The sequence below is a fragment of the Panthera uncia genome, assembly GCF_023721935.1.
Source record: "Panthera uncia isolate 11264 chromosome C1 unlocalized genomic scaffold, Puncia_PCG_1.0 HiC_scaffold_4, whole genome shotgun sequence".
NCBI lineage: Eukaryota > Metazoa > Chordata > Mammalia > Carnivora > Felidae > Panthera > Panthera uncia.
In genome coordinates, this window is record NW_026057585.1 from 88,050,319 (window position 1) to 88,067,897 (window position 17,579).

At 47.5% G+C, this 17,579-nt stretch overlaps 1 protein-coding gene and 1 pseudogene across 2 annotated transcripts; one reads left to right on the forward strand and one right to left on the reverse strand.

Annotated features, from left to right (window-relative positions):
* Nucleotides 1-2,689: 2,689 nt before the first annotated feature.
* On the reverse strand, nt 2,690-4,160 carry LOC125912986 (ubiquitin-40S ribosomal protein S27a-like; annotated as a pseudogene).
* A 763-nt stretch (nt 4,161-4,923) lies between these two features.
* TEX46 (testis expressed 46) lies at nt 4,924-7,647 on the forward strand. 2 transcript variants are annotated; one of them, XR_007454890.1, is made up of 3 exons: nt 4,924-4,983; nt 5,074-5,236; nt 7,242-7,647. XR_007454890.1 is itself a non-coding variant. In XM_049617855.1 (2 exons), the coding sequence occupies exons 1-2, from the start codon at nt 5,045-5,047 to the stop codon at nt 7,536-7,538; spliced, it is 489 nt and encodes a 162-aa protein (XP_049473812.1). In that variant the 5' UTR covers nt 4,990-5,044; the 3' UTR covers nt 7,539-7,647. The 2 variants fall into 2 exon arrangements, 1 of the variants encoding a protein (XP_049473812.1); XM_049617855.1 differs by lacking the exon at nt 4,924-4,983 and having other exon boundaries at nt 4,990-5,236.
* Nucleotides 7,648-17,579: the final 9,932 nt, after the last annotated feature.

Here is a 17,579-nt window from a genome sequence, read left to right on the forward strand (position 1 = left end):
CGCGCTGAGCGCGCTCCCGCAGCGTCCGGACAAAAAGGCCCGAGACGCCCACAGCCCCGCCTTCCCCCGCTGCCATAGAGTGGCATCCTCGCGGCTAGAGCGGCACCACGGCACGGAGCACGATGCTTTCCTAGAGCGTCGCCTTGGCCTTTGGCGTTGGCCCCAGCACCTTCTCGCTCCTAGGGCTTGGGGGCCAGACTGCACCTCCGCGGGTGACCATTCCCTGCACCTCCGAGGGACTTGCATACATACATAAATTCATTCATTCACTCACTCGTCAGCTCAACCAATATTTATTAATGCTTACTACGTGACAAGGGTTTAATGATGAAGTTTTTGCTTTCAAAGAGCTTACAAGTCTAGTGAGGAGAAAACATTGAAATGTAACTGGTAAGTCATCTTACTGTTTCGCAATTGTCCGGCTTGGACATGGGAAATCTTGGGAAAGCAAGTGAGTTTCCTAGTAATAAAATGGACAGAAATTAGGAAACCCAGGTTTGAGTCCAAACTGGATTGCTGTTGCCTCCAGGGCTGTGTTCATATTCTTCTGTCGACCTCCTTCCCATTAGCTCTCACTCACTCATACCTCCTCCCACTCCCTATGTGTTCCATACATAACACCTCTTTCTACTCCAGGTTAATTCTTTCTAGTGCTGCAGATGGTGGTGGTGACTTATTTTTTTCAATTCCTCCAGGACTCCTTTAGTGACCGAACACTGGAACAGCTTGTCTTCTTCAAGCTTGTTTCAACTTATTACGCACAACTACAATTGCTTTTTTACACATCTCTCTCTTCAAACTATAATTTTCTTTCTTTTTTTTTTTTTTAGTCTTTTTTTTTTAAGCAATCTTTACACCTAGCGTGGGGTCCAACTTACGACTGTGAAATCAAGAGTCACATGCTCTTCTGAGCCACCCAAGTGCCCCTTCAAACTGTAATTTTCAAAAAATTATTCCACTTACATGAAGTTCAAGAACTAGTAAAACTAATCTCTAGTGCTAGAATCCAGTCAGTGATCCCTTGGGATGAAGGTGAGAGTTGACTACAAAACAGCAGGAGGGAATTTGCTGGGGTGATGGAAATGTTTTTTTATCCTGATTGGATGGATTTTAGCCAAAACTCACTGTACTATGCTGTATATATTTTTATATTTTACTTTATGTCAATTTCACTTCACTGAAGTTGAATTTTTTTTAACTATGCAAACAAAAATAAAAAAAGGAAGGCAGTTAAGTTCAGGAAAATTAAAAGCTGTGCGAGAAAAAAAGGTGTAGTCATAGTACAACATATGGCTCAGCTATGAACTACACTGATGTGGCCATAATAACATAATGAATATTGTTTTCACCAAAGTGATGGAATTACATTGAAAGAATGGAGAAAAGAGAAAATTTGTGGAGGAGAGAGATGAGAGGGGTTTACAGAGCAGGGACGAAAAGGGAATGGGAGAGGTTCTGCATGGGAGCTAAATCCTCATCTTCCATCATAAAAAGATAATATGTAATGTTAAATGAGAAATCAAGAATTAACACTACAAGCATACAATTTAGATATATCAAGATAAATGCCAGAAGAAACAGTTAAAAAGTTGGAACAAGTTATCTGAGTCATATAATTTGAGGATGGGAAGGGGTGAGATAGGAGATCAAAGACTGTTTTAAACGCACATTGTTTGCACATTTAATAATTTTATAAAACTTAAAATTAGATTTTTAAAATATATGTATCCTTTGACCTAGCAATTCCACTTTACAGAAGACATTCTAGGAAAAGATGTGAGTATGTGTACAAAGATTTAACTTTAATGCTGTTTACCTCAGGTTATATATAATAACAATAAAGAAGAACTAACCTAAAGGCCCAATAAGTGGCCACTAATTCAATATATTAAAATATCATAGCCATTAAAATTGACATTTGAACATGAAGAACTCTCATACAAAATAATGAGCATATGTCAAAGATTTATTTAACTCATTATTTTTAAAATGTTTTTATGTTTATTTATTTTTGAGACAGAGAAACAGAGCATGAGTTGGGGAGGGGCAGAGAGAGAGAGAGACACAGAATCTGAAACAGGCTCCAGGCTCTGAGCTGTCAGCACAGAGCCCGACGCGGGGCTCGAACTCACGGGCTGTGAGATCATGACCTGAGCCAAAGTCGGACGCTTAACCGACCAAGCCACCCAGGCGCCCCACTAATTTATTTCATTTTTAAAAGTTGTGGTAAAATACACATAACGTAAACTTTATCACCTTAACCATTTTTTAAGTTTATTTGAGAGAGAGGGAGTACGCGTGGGGGGGAGGGGCAGAGAGAGAGGGATAGAGAGAGAATCCCAAGCACTGTCAGTGCAGAGCCTGATGTGAGTCTTGAACTCCCAAACCGTGAGATCATGACCTGAGCCGAAATCAAGAGTCGGGTGCTTGATGAACTGAGCCACCCAGGTGCCCCTCACCTTACACATTTTTAAAAAAAGTTTATTGATCTGTTTTGACAGGGGGCGCGTGCATGGGGGAGGGGCAGAGAGAGAGGAGCGAGAGAATCCCAAGCAGGGTCTGCACTATCAGCAGGAACCGTGAGACCTGAGTGGAAATCTAGAATCAGATGCCCGACCAACAACGGCACCCAGGCACCCATCACCTTAACCATTTTTTTTTTTTTAAAGAAATTCCTAATTCTTTTTTTTTTTTTTTTATTAACATTTTTTATTTATTTTTGGGACAGAGAGAGACAGAGCATGAACGGGGGAGGGGCAGAGAGAGAGGGAGACACAGAATCGGAAACAGGCTCCAGGCTCTGGGCCATCAGCCCAGAGCCCAACGCGGGGCTCGAACTCACGGACCGCGAGATCGTGACCTGGCTGAAGTCGGACGCTTAACCGACTGCGCCACCCAGGCGCCCCTCACCTTAACCATTTTTAAGTGTATAGTTCACTAGTGTTAATTATATTCACACGGTTATACAATCTCCAGAACTCTCCTCGTATAAAATTCTGTGTCCATTAAACCACAACTCATCATTTCCCCCTGCCTCCTAGCTCCTGGCAACCACCATTCTACTTTGTGTCTCTGTAGATTTGCCTGCTCGAGATATCTCATATTAAGTGGAATCAAATGGCTTTTGTGTTTTCGTGACTGGCCTATTTCACTTAGCATAATCTCAGAGTTCATCCATGTTGTAGCATGTTACAGAATTTCCTTCCTTTAAAACATTTTTAATGTTAGTTCATGTCTTTTATCAACACATATATAATTACTTGTCTTCCAGTCTGTTGAAGCAATAGGTCAGACAGCATGTGGCACGATAATGTCTGTTAAAGTGGCTAGCCATAAAAACTCCAGCGCCACATCACTCCCGATGAAGATGACTGATTTTGCCATTTTCATCCACCTTACAGTATTTCAGGACAGCCAGCTTAACCTTCTTTCTCTTTTGCTGCTTCTTCTTGGGAGTGGTGGAAGACTTCTTCCTTAGCACCACCACGACGTCTCAACACAAGATGGAAGACTGGATTCCTTTTGAACGTAGTTGTCAGACAAAATACGTCAATCTTCCAGTCGCTTGCAAGCAAAGACCAGTCTCTGCTAATCAAGAAGAATTCCTTCCTTATCCTGGATCTTGGCTTTTATTTTCTACTGTATTTTATGGTGCAACCTGAAGAGTGATGGTCTTTCCCATAAGGGTTTTCATGAAAATGTGCCTCTTGACAGTGGTTCTACCTTCCGCCACAGATGGTGGATTGGAAAGGAGAGCACTGCAACAACCAACAGAGTTTTCTGAATTTCCTTCCTTTTTAAGACTGAATAATTCCATTGTATGTGTATATACAGCATTTTGTTTATCTATTCATCTGTTGTTGGATTTGGGGGTTGCTTCCACTTCTGGCTATTGTGAATAATGCTGCTGTGAACATGGGTGTACAAATATCTTTTCAAGACCCTGCTTTCAGGGTGGCTGGATGGCTCGGTCGGTTGAGCATCCAATGATTGATTTTGGCTCAGGTCATGATCTCACAGTTTGTGGAATCGAGCCCCACGTTGGGCTCTGCACTGACAACACGGACCTTGGGATTCTCTCTCTCTCCCCCACTCTCTGCTCCTTCCTCCCACGTCTCTGTCCCCACCCCTGGCCTATGCTCACATATGCTCACTGTCTCCCTCTCTCAAAAATAAATAAATAAAAATTAAGAAAAAAAAAAAGACCCTGCTTTCAGTTATTTTGTTTTTATTTTTTATTTTTCAACGTTTTTTATTTATTTTTGGGACAGAGAGAGACAGAGCATGAACGGGGGAGGGGCAGAGAGAGAGGGAGACACAGAATCGGAAACAGGCTCCAGGCTCCGAGCCATCAGCCCAGAGCCTGACGCGGGGCTCGAACTCACGGACCGCGAGATCGTGACCTGGCTGAAGTCGGACGCTTAACCGGCTGCGCCACCCAGGCGCCCCTCAGTTATTTTGGATATATACCCAGTAATGTAATTGCTAGAGCAACTTATCCAATTTTTAAAAAGTTAACATCTGACTTTACAGAGTCAGTACCCTAATCAATATCAAACAGTAAGTCAAACAAAGTTACCTTCCCCTAAAGCATCAGGTGACCAACAGGTAGACCAGCTGGACAATATTCTAGCGTGACTGTGAACAAGCTCAATGTAATCTTTTTGCCTTATTTACAGATCTTGGGTAACTTTTCTTTGCAGACTCCCTCACTATGAGAGTAGGGGCTCTGTGCTGTTGGCCATTTTATTCCCAGTGGCCAGGCCCAGAAGTACTGTTGAATAAATGAGGTATCACTAAGGCCTACATCACCTGGCTCTTGTGAGGACATCATGAGATATTGTTTGCAAACTGCCTGTCAAAGTCTGACACATAGTGGCTGCTTAAGACATAGGAGTAGTTAATATTATTGTTATGCGGCAGCTGGGAGGGGGACTGGTTATGACTTGGAGGAGGGCGCAGCCACAGCTCCTGTCATGGAGGGTAACTGTCCTAGAGGGGTCACCAAGGCAGGGTCTTGGGGCCTGGGTGCCTCCAAGCCATAATGTTGGGGGAACTAATGCTTCTTTTTAGGAATCTCCATGGGACACTTGCTTCCTCGGGCACCATAGGAGCATTGGTGGCTTGGCTGATCAGCTATAAGCCAGCCTTGTTTGGGTTCCTATTCCTTCTGCTGTTGCTTAGCAACTGGTTGGTCAAGCATGAAGTCCAGCCCACCCCCCTAGAACCCCAGCAGGTGAGCGAGAGGGGCCTTAGCTTCAGCTAAGGATGATGGGACATTTACAGCTAGACTGGAGGATGGGGGACAGGGAAGATGTCAGGATAATGGGGCAAGATTGAAGAATCCACAGCTCTGGTCTAAGCCCCTGCTCTTCAGCTCCCACCTGGGTGATGGAGGACGAAGCACTTCCTTCACAAGGCTTCAGTTACCTTGGCTGTAAAATAGGGACCATCCCTAGACAAACAAGAAAACAAACTCTTAAAATACAGAGAACTGGTCATTGATGGAGGGGATGTGGGTGGGGGGAGGGGTGAAATAGATAAAGGGGGTTAAGAGTACACTTACATTGATGAGCACTGAAAAATCTACACAGTCGTCGAATCATTATATTGTGCACCCGAAACTAATATAACACTGTATATTAATTATACTTCAATAAAAAGAAAAAAAGAGGAAAACTTATAAAGAATAAAAATAGGGACCATCCCAGACTCTTCTGCTTCATGTTTGATGTCAGTCACCATGGTTTGACAACAATAACAACTACTTTAAAGCGGGAGAATTTTAAATAGATGAGCTAAAGATACCTGTGTAACATAGACACATCTCTAGAATAATGAAAACAATAGAAATGTACCCAGATTATGACATGTTTCATACAAAATTAAAAAAAAACATGTAAAACAATACCCTGCCTTGTTTATGGATGCCTATGTATATTGAAGATATATTAAGGCTGGATTTCTCAACCTCTGCACCATTGCTACTTTGAGTTGGATAGTTCTTTATTTCAAGGGTCTGTCTTGTGCCCTGTTGGATGTGAAGCAGCATCTTTAGCCTCTACCCACAGAGGCCAATAGCATCCCTCACCCCCTTTTCGTAACAACCAACAATGTCTACAAACACTGCCAAATGTCCCGTAGGGAGGCAAAAGAGCCTCCCATTGAAAACCACTGGTATAAAGAAATGTATGGAAAAAATACTGAATTCAGGACTGCAGTTGAGATGAGGTTCAGGGAGGGAGGGAAACCCTAGGAGAAGGATCCGCAGGGGACTTCACATTACATTTATCATATTTTATTTCTTAAGCTGGAATGGAAACATGGGTATTTGCTGTAATAGTCACTTGTCTTGCATCCCTGAAATATTTAACTTTACTTTTATTTATTTTTTTAAGTTTATTTATTTTGAGAGATCACGCATATGTGCACAAGTTGGGGAAGGACAGAGAGAGAAAGGGAGAGAGAGAGAGAGAGAGAGAGAGAGAGAACCCCAAGCAAGCTCCACACTCAGTGGGGAGCCTGACGTGGGGCTCCATCTCATGACTGCAAGATCATGACCTGAACCGAAATCAAGAGGTGGTTAAGGCTTGGACTTCAGCTCAGGTCATGATCTCACAGTTGTGAGTTCGAGCCCTGCGTGGGGCTCTGCGCTGCCGGTGTGGAGGCTTCTTGGGATTCTGGCTCTCTCCTCTCTCTCTGCCCCTCCCTCCACTCATGCTTTCTCAAAATAAATAAACTTAAAAAAATTAAAACATTAAAAAAATAAAATGGTTTTAAAGATGAGGGATTTGTAGCTGAACCCTAAAGAAAAAAATTTTATTACTAACTGCATGGGAACAGATGAGGATTATAGAGATATACTGAGACTTGGCAGTTGGTGATTTTATGAGGCCTGACTCAAGTCTCAGAAGGGCACACTGTGAAACACAAGCTCTGGAAACAGATATATCTGGGTTAAGTGTCTTATGTCCCCTGTGAGTGCAGATTACTGGGCCATCACATTTATTCCTATGAACAAAAGGCAAGTATGGGTCCCCATACTTGGGAGTTCAGGGAGCTCCCAAACGCAGGTTGGATGATACTGAGAAAGGGACCTTTCCTCCCTAGACCCCAAATCTCTCACCCACCAGGTGTGGCAAAGATGCTCTCCTTGCAGGCTGGTTGTGAGGACTGATTAACATGACGTTTACAAATCACTATTAACTAAGGTTTCCTTTTCTCATGGTGGGGGAGTTTAGGAAGAGGCAGAGAAACCTAAGCCACCTGAAGCGAAACCCAACAGCTGCGTCATGAACACAAAAGAAGTCGAGAGACTACATGCCTGCTTTGCCCTCCAGGACAAGGTCCTTGAACGGCTTATGTTCAGCGAAATGAAGCTGAAGGTCTTAGAAAATCAGATGTTCGCTGTATGGAATAGAATGAATCACCACAGGAGGTCAAGCCGGCAGCGGACTTTTCCCATGAGGAAACACAGACTGAGGAGGCACGACTCAATTTTCTCCATCATCTCTGATTGTACTTCGAATTCCCCTTAATGAGGTCAGAGAGACTGGGGTGGGCTGGCCTCTTCTGATGTTACCCTTACTCAGTAAAACCCAGTCAGAGACTAGTGAGTTTTCTCAGTAAACCACACTGGAGAGCATACTTCGAGGCTGAAAGGCTGATCACTTTTGGAAAAGAAATCAGTATTCACTAGGTCAGCCAGACAGCATTCTAAGATACAACCTGACAGGGCTCCAGAACCCAGCTCTTCCTCTCAGTTGGGCCACCTTAACCCTAGTTCAGGGCCCTCTACCTGTTCACCTTGAGTCTTACAATGGCTGCCCCCGCCCCCAGTTTTCCCCTTCCCTTTTGCTCAGAGGCCAGAGCCAAGGCCTGCCAAGCACAGCTCTGGGCAAGTTCACTGCCTGTTTTTGAGCCTATGCCTCGCTTTGGTTGACCGAATAAAAGCCACACTCCTTGCCATGCTGTTCAGGCCCTCCATGATCTGACCCCCTTTCCAGGCTTCCCCTACCCCTTACTCTCCCTCACATGCTTTATACCTTGTGCCAGAGTACCCTAAACATCAGTTATTGGGGTACCCCCTTTGTGATTTTTGCCAGAGCCATGAACCGCCTGAATGTTTAACCTAATACTGTCCCTTTAAAGTGTTTTTTCCTTAAATAAATTTATCTGTGAAGGAAAGTGATACTAAAAATAACAATTATTATCTATACATTAAAAGGCTCTATCATTTGGCTGAAATAGAACATAACTGTCAAGAGGCACGTGGGTGGCTCAGCTGGTTGAGCGTCCGACTTTGGCTCAGGTCATGATCTTGCAGCTCAAGGGTTCGAGCCCCGTGTTGGGCTCCATGCTGACAGCTCAGAGCCTGGAGCCTCCTGCTTCGGATTCAGTGTCCCTCTCTCTCTGCCCCTCCCGAGCTCATGCTTTGTCTCTCTCTCTCAAAAATAAATAAACATTTAAAAAAATTTTTTTAAAAAGAACATACCCCCCCGCCCCCCCCCCCAAAAAAAAAGACAGTGAAGACAGAACACTGTTACTAAAATGCCAGTTGGAGCTTGGTTGTCCGCTGAAGCGTCTGAGCCCGGGAACTTTGGGTTAAAAAGAGAGATTAGCAGGTATTAGCGTTTGAGAGATACGCTAGCACCAAGCTAAGACGTCTCCATAAGGGGCCCTGGGAAGGAAATCATGACCTCACTGTGGGATCCAGTGTGGCTTTAGTGTCTTGTTGGAGCCCCACCTGAAATCATCTCTGCTCAAACCAGACGACTGGTCATCCCCCAAATGCCTCCACACCTTTGCTCACTTGTTTTCTTCCCCTGGAATCCCTTATCTTCCCCTTGCTGCTATTACAATCCTTAGTGCTTCCTGAACCACGCCTGCAGGACGCTTCCCTAACCCAGCTGTAGTCTCTGTCATTCGTGCGCTCCCAGCATCTTTTTTTTTTTTTAATTTTTTTTTCAACGTTTTTTATTTATTTTTGGGACAGAGAGAGACAGAGCATGAACGGGGGAGGGGCAGAGAGAGAGGGAGACACAGAATCGGAAACAGGCTCCAGGCTCCGAGCCATCAGCCCAGAGCCCGACGCGGGGCTCGAACTCACGGACGTTTTTTTTTTTTTTTAAATTTTTTTTTTTTTTTTTTCCCCCAGCATCTTATCTACAGTTCAATGTACCACAATCTGCTGGGATCTGATTTGCGCACATTTCCATATTCCCTCCCCACCCTTCAACTACATTATAAACTCTCTGAGGGCAAGCTCAGCATCTTGTTCATCTGTATATTGCCCCACAGCACCCAACACTGTGGCTAGTATATAGTCAGTGCTCAAGAAACAGCATCTCTGATGATCACAGTCTTATGTGTCCTGACATTTTCTCTGCCCTTTCCTTTTAGGATGGCTCTCCTATATCCTATTTTGCTTAAGAGCAGGATCTCTGGACCCTAACTGCCTGGCTTTAAATCCCAACTCCATCAACTCCCAGCTGTGTGATCTCGGACAATTCTAAGTTGTTTATTCTCTCTGTACCTCAGTTTGCTCAACTGTAAAATGGGGGGGGGGGTGCGTAGAGCTACCAACCTCATTGCTTGTTGTGAGCATTAGGTGAGTTACCACATCCCCTCAGGTCTTTGCTCAAATGATTCCTTCTTACTGAGGACTCCCAGGACCTCCCTACGTAAAATCACAACCCTCCCTTGTGGGTCCAACGTCTTCTCCTTGCCTCTTCAAGTGCACTCTCCACCCTTTGCCTCAGGCTGGTTTAGGGCTGGCTGAGCTCCTTCACAGAGGATCACTCCTCTCAGGGAGGCTCTCTTTACAGGACCTTCTTCTTCCAGGTTTCCTTTAGAGCCAGGGCAGGGTGGTAGCATCCCCTCCATTTTTCCAGCCCAGGGGCACCACACTATCTTTGTGGGTTCCCTATATATACTGCTCACACCTTTGTAAAGCATCCCTTTCACACAGCGTCCCGGGCCACTGCTGATGGCCTTGCTGTATGGCCAGGCCATTGGACCACCCAGAACTGGAGCATTAGGAGCATATCTACCTGGTAACCTCTGCTGTGGAAACAGATAAAGCAATTCAGCCACAAACTCCGTCTGTATGTGATAATGAACAAGCTCACAATAAGGCACTGCACCTCGACAGAGTCTCTGGACAGAAAAACTGATCAAAACTACAAGGCATCACATCTACTCGGTGTTCTAGATCCATGCCTGGACCTACCACAATGAAAAAAAACCGGCGTGGAGGTCTGAGGTGGCCCGATGAGAATCCACTTACCTATGATGTCACTGGCACTCACAGAGTACGTCTTGCCAGAAGTGCTGGCCTGTGGCTCGAGGTGTAGCACGATGACTTTGGGATCTGATCAGTGCACAACCCGCAAATTGGTTGCCATGGATTCTGACCACCATAGACCTGGTTTAGAACACGGGGTGGCTGTTCTCTTCACCAAGCAGGTATCATCTAGACTCCTAAGGTTCTGATGAGCACCTTGGCCGTGGGCTAAAATTCCCCGATATGATACAATGTGACAATGGAACTCGGTTTATAGCTACTGCCTCCCAGTCGTGGGCCTCGTCAACGCAGAATTCACTTGCGCTTCCCCACTGGCCACCTGCAGCCAAGTGAGTCCAATGGAGCTTTGCTATGGCTCGCTCCAGGTGCAGCTACATCAGCTGTGCATCATCCTCTGTGGGCACCTAGGGGAGAGAGGGGGCGCACACCTGATGTGTCAGGCAGAATGCCGACTCCTGGGTTCCTACAGGGTCAATGCTCTGGGAAAGGACAAATCATCTGGCGCATCTAGGCATATGATAGACCGCAGCTAATCTAGCAAGAACATAAGCAAGCAGACCAAGATGGAGGGCTAAATATCTTCTTGCCTTCTCTTCCAGATTTGGACAGGCAGTGCTCAAACAGCCTCTAGCAGCTGCCCAGGCCAATGCCCATGGCACGAACCTATCACAGTACTGAACATAGCCTCACCCTTACCCCTGCCCACCATACCCAGCCAGAGGAGACTGATCAGTGACTCACCCTCTGACGGTGGCTTGGACATTGCTCCTCCCTGGCCACAACCAACGACAGCTGTTGGTTGGGCCTCCACAACCATGCTCCCATCCCTCGCTCAGATGGTGTTAAGGCCCACTGGCAGAGTATCGAGCGGTGCGCTTTGTACCCCAGAACTGTTTTATGATTTGGAGAGAGGTCCTCGCGTCTGGCATGGACTCCATGGCTCAGGCCTCTGCGACGGGCTCTGGACTAACACTCTAGGCTCCCTTTCTTCCACAGCGTCTCCCCTGGCTTTGCCAACAACCACTGGAAATCCCATTACGAGACCAGCTGATTTCTACCCTGTTGATTTCTATCCCTGGTGGTCAGACTCGTGCTTGATGAGCTCTAGTCAGGGGATGGACCTTGAAAAAAACAATGTGGATTACTATTGGAAGACCCTGGGAGCGCACTCCAGGTTCTAGCGGTGAGATGACAGCAGGTGGGCTCCAGAGGGGCTCCCTTCCCCAAAGCTGAAATGATTCCACATGGTCTCCACTCACCTCAGTGTCTTCAGGTGGCTTCAGCACTGCAAGCAATTTCCCTGGTGCCTGAGCTCAGACCGGTTTTTCTTACAAGGCTGACGTCACACTGCCTATAAAACAATAGAGTAGTAGGTCTGTGTGTGTGTGGGGGGTCTTCTGAAGCATACGCCAGCTGGATGTTTCCAGCTGTGCCCAGACCCTCAAACCTCCATGACTTGGTGGCGTTTGCGGTCGTCCAGCACTCACGTCTCCTGGACCTCAGGGCTCAGTCCTCAGACCCCTTCTTCATTTCACTCCCTGGTGATGGCTTTAAATATTATCTGCTATTTTCTGATTATTTTCTATTTCAAATATCCAATTACCTATGTCGATACTTGCACGTCTCAAAATTCTGCTCCAAACCCCTCCCACACACAGGCTTCCCCCTTCCAGTTGCTTAGGCCCAAAGCTCTGGAGCTGGGGTGCCAGGCTGGCACAGTCGGTTGAGTGTCCGACTCTTGGTTTCCGCTCAGGTCATGGGTTGGGGGTTCGAGCCCCGCATCAGGCTCTGCCCTGACAGCATGGAGCCTGCTTGGGGTTCTCTGTCGCCCTCTCTCTCTCTGCCCCTCCCCCACTTGCACTGTCTCTGTCTCTTTCCAAATAAGTAAACTTAAAAAAAAAAAAACCCAACCCAACTCTGGAGCTGTTCCTGGTCCTCTCATTCTCCCTCATGTCCTGCTCTAATTCATAAGTGAGCCCTACTGGCTCCTTTGGAGCATGTCCAGAGTCTGGGACTCCAGCTGCCTCCACTTCCAGACCCCCACCATCTCTCTTCTGAACAAGTTCCTGCCTGGTCTCCCCACCCCTGCCCTGGCCCTCCAGTTGGCTCTCAACACACAAGCCCAAGTGGTCCTTTAAAAATGTGAGTTGGGTCATGCGACTCCTCTGCTCTAAACCCTGCAATGGCTCCCATGTCACTCGGAGTGAGGACCAAAGTCCTTCCCGCAGCCTATGAAGTTCTCCACGACCTGGTCCCCCATTACCTTTCTGACCCGGCCTCCCGCCCTGCCCCTCACTTAGTGTGCTCCAGCCTCCAGTGTCCCTGCTTTTCCTTCAGCGCACCAGGCACACTCTCACCGTCCGAGAGCCCTTTGCATGTTCCCCCTACCAGGGACTCTCTTCCTCTGCTGGCCATATTCCCAACTCCCTTACTTCCTTTAGGTGATTTGCTAGACATTTCTTTCTCAGTGAGGCCATCCTCACCTCCCGGTTTAATACTATAATGCACCCATCTCTTCTGCTCTATTTATTTTCCGTAGCACGTAACAGTTTCTAACATGCCACTTCACGTATCTAGATCCTGTTGCCTCTGCTGGAATGTAAGCTCCACAAGGTCAGGGAATCTTTATCTGTCTTGTTCACTGAGATAGCTTCAAGCACCCCAAACAGTGCCCAGCACTTAGTAGGGGCTCAAGAAAATATGTATTGGGACCCCTGCTGGCTCAGTCAGAATAGCATGCGACTCTTGATCTTGGAGGTGTGAATTCGAGCCCCACATTGGGTGTAGAGCTTACTTAAATAAATCCTAAAAAAAACCCATTGATGGTGAGTACTTGTTGCCCTTGTGTCCTCCCCTAGACCTGAGTGTAAGACCTGGTGAACGGTAGACCCTCCATAGGTGTCTGTTGGATGACTCAATGGATACATGTGCAAACACATGAACCAATTAATCAATCCAGGCCTGACTGGGAAAGATGCTAAGTATCTTCACAGATCCTTCGGGAAAGATATTTTCCTTTTTCAAGTTTAATTTATCCTTGATATGTTTTCAGGCGCTTTCTTCGTTCTTCCTAATCCTGATGGTAAGGGTAGTGACAGTTGTTTTCCTTCTCTGGGGATGTTCTGGAGTGGATCTGGGGACAAGAGAGTGACCTCAAAATAATATGGGGAGCATGTGAAATGGAGAAGTTGACCTCAGAAGAAAAGTTTCGGGACAGGGGGCAAAAAGAGGAACCCAGCAGGAATCTCGGAAGTCCACAGTGCACTTGAAGTCTGGAGCCTCCTGCCCCTCTGTGTACCAAGTCCTGCTCTGAGTTCTAAAAACCTGAACATGGTCCACAGGGAAGAGGCCTCAGAAAACACCTCCAAGAAATGTTAGGACAACTAGAATGAGTTCTGGAACTGGAGGGAGAAAGGTGGGGAGGAAGAGAGCAGGGGAGGGGAGCCAGGGGAGACGGGGAAAGTAGGCAAACAGGAGATGGAGAGAGAGAGAGAGAGAAGAGACCAGCAGGGTCATGAGCGGGGAGTACTGGGAGGGACCGATGGTCATCACACTGGCTCACATTTGTTGAGGACTTACTTGTGCCAGCTCAGGACTGTGCACTTTGGGTGTCCTAGCTCATGTAATCCTCATTCCCACCACAAGGGGGTAGGCTCTATTTTACTACTCTCTTTACAGGTCAGCACACTGAAGTCCAAGAGAAGCCAACAAACCCAACCAAAGTTAAATAAGTAGTAAACGGTGGAGGTGGCATTTGAACCCTGGCAGTCTGACTCAAGCGTCCGATTTTTATTTTTCCAAAGAGCAGTGGGCAGCCGTGGAAGGTTATTTAAGCAAGGGACTAATATGATCTCTCATGTATAAACAGGATGAATAACTCCTCCCTCACAGGGCTGTCGTGGGGATTATCTTTGTTCGTTCAGCCAAGGAAAGCTCTGGGACAAATGCCTGGAGTAAGGGAAGCACTCAATGAACAGATGAGCCTCCGGAGGAGGCTGAGGCGGGGCCTAAAGATTTTACACATGGGCGTCTGCTGCCACCATGTGGCCACTCTGCTGTATGACATGCTACGGATTACCACTCACTTGGGAGGGGGAGAGGCTGATCTGGGTTGGTGAGAAGTGGCTGCTTTGGGGCACGGGGCCAGGGAGGAGCTCAGAGAGTAGCTGGTGTCCTGGGGGTGAGGATCTTTATCAACAGAGGTCTAGAACCCCGGGGTGGACTGATTCATATATTCAGCTCTGGTTTGGAGACACAAACCGAAGTGAGACATGGTCCTTGCCCTAGAGGACCTCATGGTCTGAAAAGGAGACAACAGGGGAGGTACATCGTGTTTGGGAAGCAGGCCTCCTGGGTCCAAATCCTGTTCCTGCCACTTCCTGGGTAGAACAGAATGTGCCTCGTGGGACTGTTGTGAAAACCAAAGGAGAAAACACGGGAAGCACTAAGCACCTATATCTGGCACAGTCAGCACTCAATCTGTGACCCAGAGGCAGGCTTCCCACCCTGCTTGAGCCTCAGCAAAGATGGACCAAGCAGCCAAGTACAATAATAGAAAAGAAGATGAGGGTTCCAGCCCCACCGCTGTCACTAAACTTACTGTGTGACCCTGGGAAGTCACCTCCCCTCTCAGAGCCTGTTTCACCAGCCATATGATGTGGAGTTTGGGCAAAATCACACCCAGCCCTCTTCTCGTCCTAATTTAGCCTATTTTCTAGGCCAGCCCAGATTTCTAGGCCACGGGGGATACAGACTAAGATCCAGAAGGCCTGCCTCCATCCATTTACATACCAGACCCTAAGCATCAGCACAGTGGAGAGAATCAAGCCCTGTCAATGACGGGGTGGCTGGGAGGCAACTGTGGGGCCCTACTGACACAGTGATATGGAAGTTGGTGCAATCCATGAATTGCAGCACGAGCTTGCTGCTCAAAATGTGGTCCGTGGACTGGCATCGGCATCACCCGGGAGCTGGTTAGAGAAGCAGGATCCTGGGTCCTGCTCCGACTCACTGACTCAGAACTTGCAGCTTGATTTGCGCCCCCCCCCACCAGGCTGTTCCTATACACATTTAAAGTGGGTTGGAGACACACTGGTTTGGGGCGGTGGTTCTTAACCTTGACCAGAGGGTAGAATCACCAAACCACGCCCCTGGGCATCTGTAGAGTGGGACCCAAACACCAGTGGTTTTTCAAAGCTCTCCCGGCAATCCCAATGTGCAGCCATATCGAGTGTCAGGAAGCTAAATGTATTTTCTCTTTTTGGGCCAACGAAAATCAACAGACAGGGGCACCTGGGTGTCTCATTTAAGCATCTGATTCTTGATTTTGGCTCAGGTCACGATCTCACAGTTCATGGGATTGAACCCCGAGTCAGGCTCAGCGCTAACAGCTTGGGGCCTACTTAGGATTCTCTCATTCTCTCTCTCCCCCTCCCCCACTCTCTCTTTCTCAAAAATAAATAAACTTAAAAAAAATAAAATCAATGGACAGTAACTTTCTAGAATGTTCACTGAGAAAGATCTGATCTCTGACGCAGAGGTTGTGGCACAAAGCTAAGTTATAACAAGAAACGGGCCTTTATAGAGCCCTTACTCAGTGCGAGGTCCGGGGCGACCTGCTTTACCATCACGCTGCAATTTAACCCTCATGGTAACCAAGATACTATTATCCCCATTTTGTAGACGAAGAAACAAAGAGGGCATGCCTTACCCAAGGCTACACAGGCAGTGACAGAACTGGTTATCTGCATATTTAACAACTAGGTTGACCCCTGGAAGTCTTCAAACTGTGTTCCTTGGAGCCTGAGGTTCCTCAGAGGCAGCTGAAGAGCTGGTGTGGGGGATGGACAGGTCTGGGAGGCCTGTGGGTCATCTCTTTTGCACACTGGGCTTGCCAGACACTCCTTTTGGAGAGAGCGTTCCTCTTCCGGCCTGGAGCATCTTGGATCACGTGGTGCTGTCCAGGCTCTCTGACAGATGTGCCCCCCTCCCTGTTGCTGAGGGACCCCAGGAACTAATCCCAATGGCGGAGGGCACGTGGAGGGATTAGTGCCGGGGTAATCGGCACCACATCTGCCAGCCCCTGGGGAGCCTGGGTGAAGCCTGCACCTCAGAGCCCAGCCAGCCATCCCTGTCCCCTGGAACACGGGGACTCCTGGAGGGCACTGGCCAGCCGTGGCCGAGCCTGAATTGCCCTGTCCTACCTGAGCCTTCCAGAAGAGGGTGAGTTAGGGCTAAGAGTCTGGGGGTCTGAGTGGGTTGTTTCTGAGGCTGGACGGGGAGGCAGTGGTGGGGACAATGACTGAGTGTCCTGATTTTCCTGGAACTGAGAGATCTGGGACTTTCAGTGCTAAAATCACGATAGACCCGGACAGACCTGGACAACTGGTCAAGCCCACAGGTTTTCTGAGTTCAGTTCCCTCTGCCTTCGAAGCAGAGCTTCACGAAGGGGAGGGTTTGCTTCGCCCCCTCCCACCCTCAGCCCCCATCCTTGTCTTCCAGCCTTTCTGTCCCCTCCTCTCTTTTCCAGCCTTCAGGACCTCTCCTTGCCTTCACTCCTCTGACTTGATTTCCCACTCACAGGGTCTCCCGGACTGTAGGCCTGAATCCTCAAGGAGCTGGAACCTTCCACACCTTGGAGAGAATGATGACCCAGGTGAGGCATAGCCCATGGAAACTTGCTTCAAATATTGGCCTAAATCACCCAAATCACCTTCATCACCTTCATCATCATCATTGCTAACATTTCTAGAATTTTCACTGTAGGCCGGGAACAGTTTTGAGTGTTTTACCTGTAATAACCCACTGAATTCTCAAAACAAACCAGAAATTACTCCTCTCCTTCTTCACATCCCCAGGTCTCTGACTGGAGTGCCCCCCAATTCATCCCTACTGCCTGTGCAGTGAAGCTTTCCCCCACCTCCCACCCAGAGGCTGAGTTCACGGGTACCTCAGAGACCCAAGAGCTGTATGCACAGGCTCTGTTCACATCTCTCTCCCAGAGAAATTACTACACTAGTGACCAGCTAGTGAACAGTGTTCTAGGGGCTTTGCATGCATTATCTCATTGACCCTCACCTAAATTCTATGAGGTGTAGGAACGATGGTCCTTCCCATTACGCAGACAAGAAAATGGAGACTCAAAGAGGTGAAGTCGTTCGTCCAAAGCCAGTAAGGGCAGAACCAGAATCAAGTCTTGCTTCACCTGGTTCCAGAGCCCTGGTGTGTGGCCAGTCTGCTGTCCTGCCGGCTCCATGGGGGACAGATGTTGGCC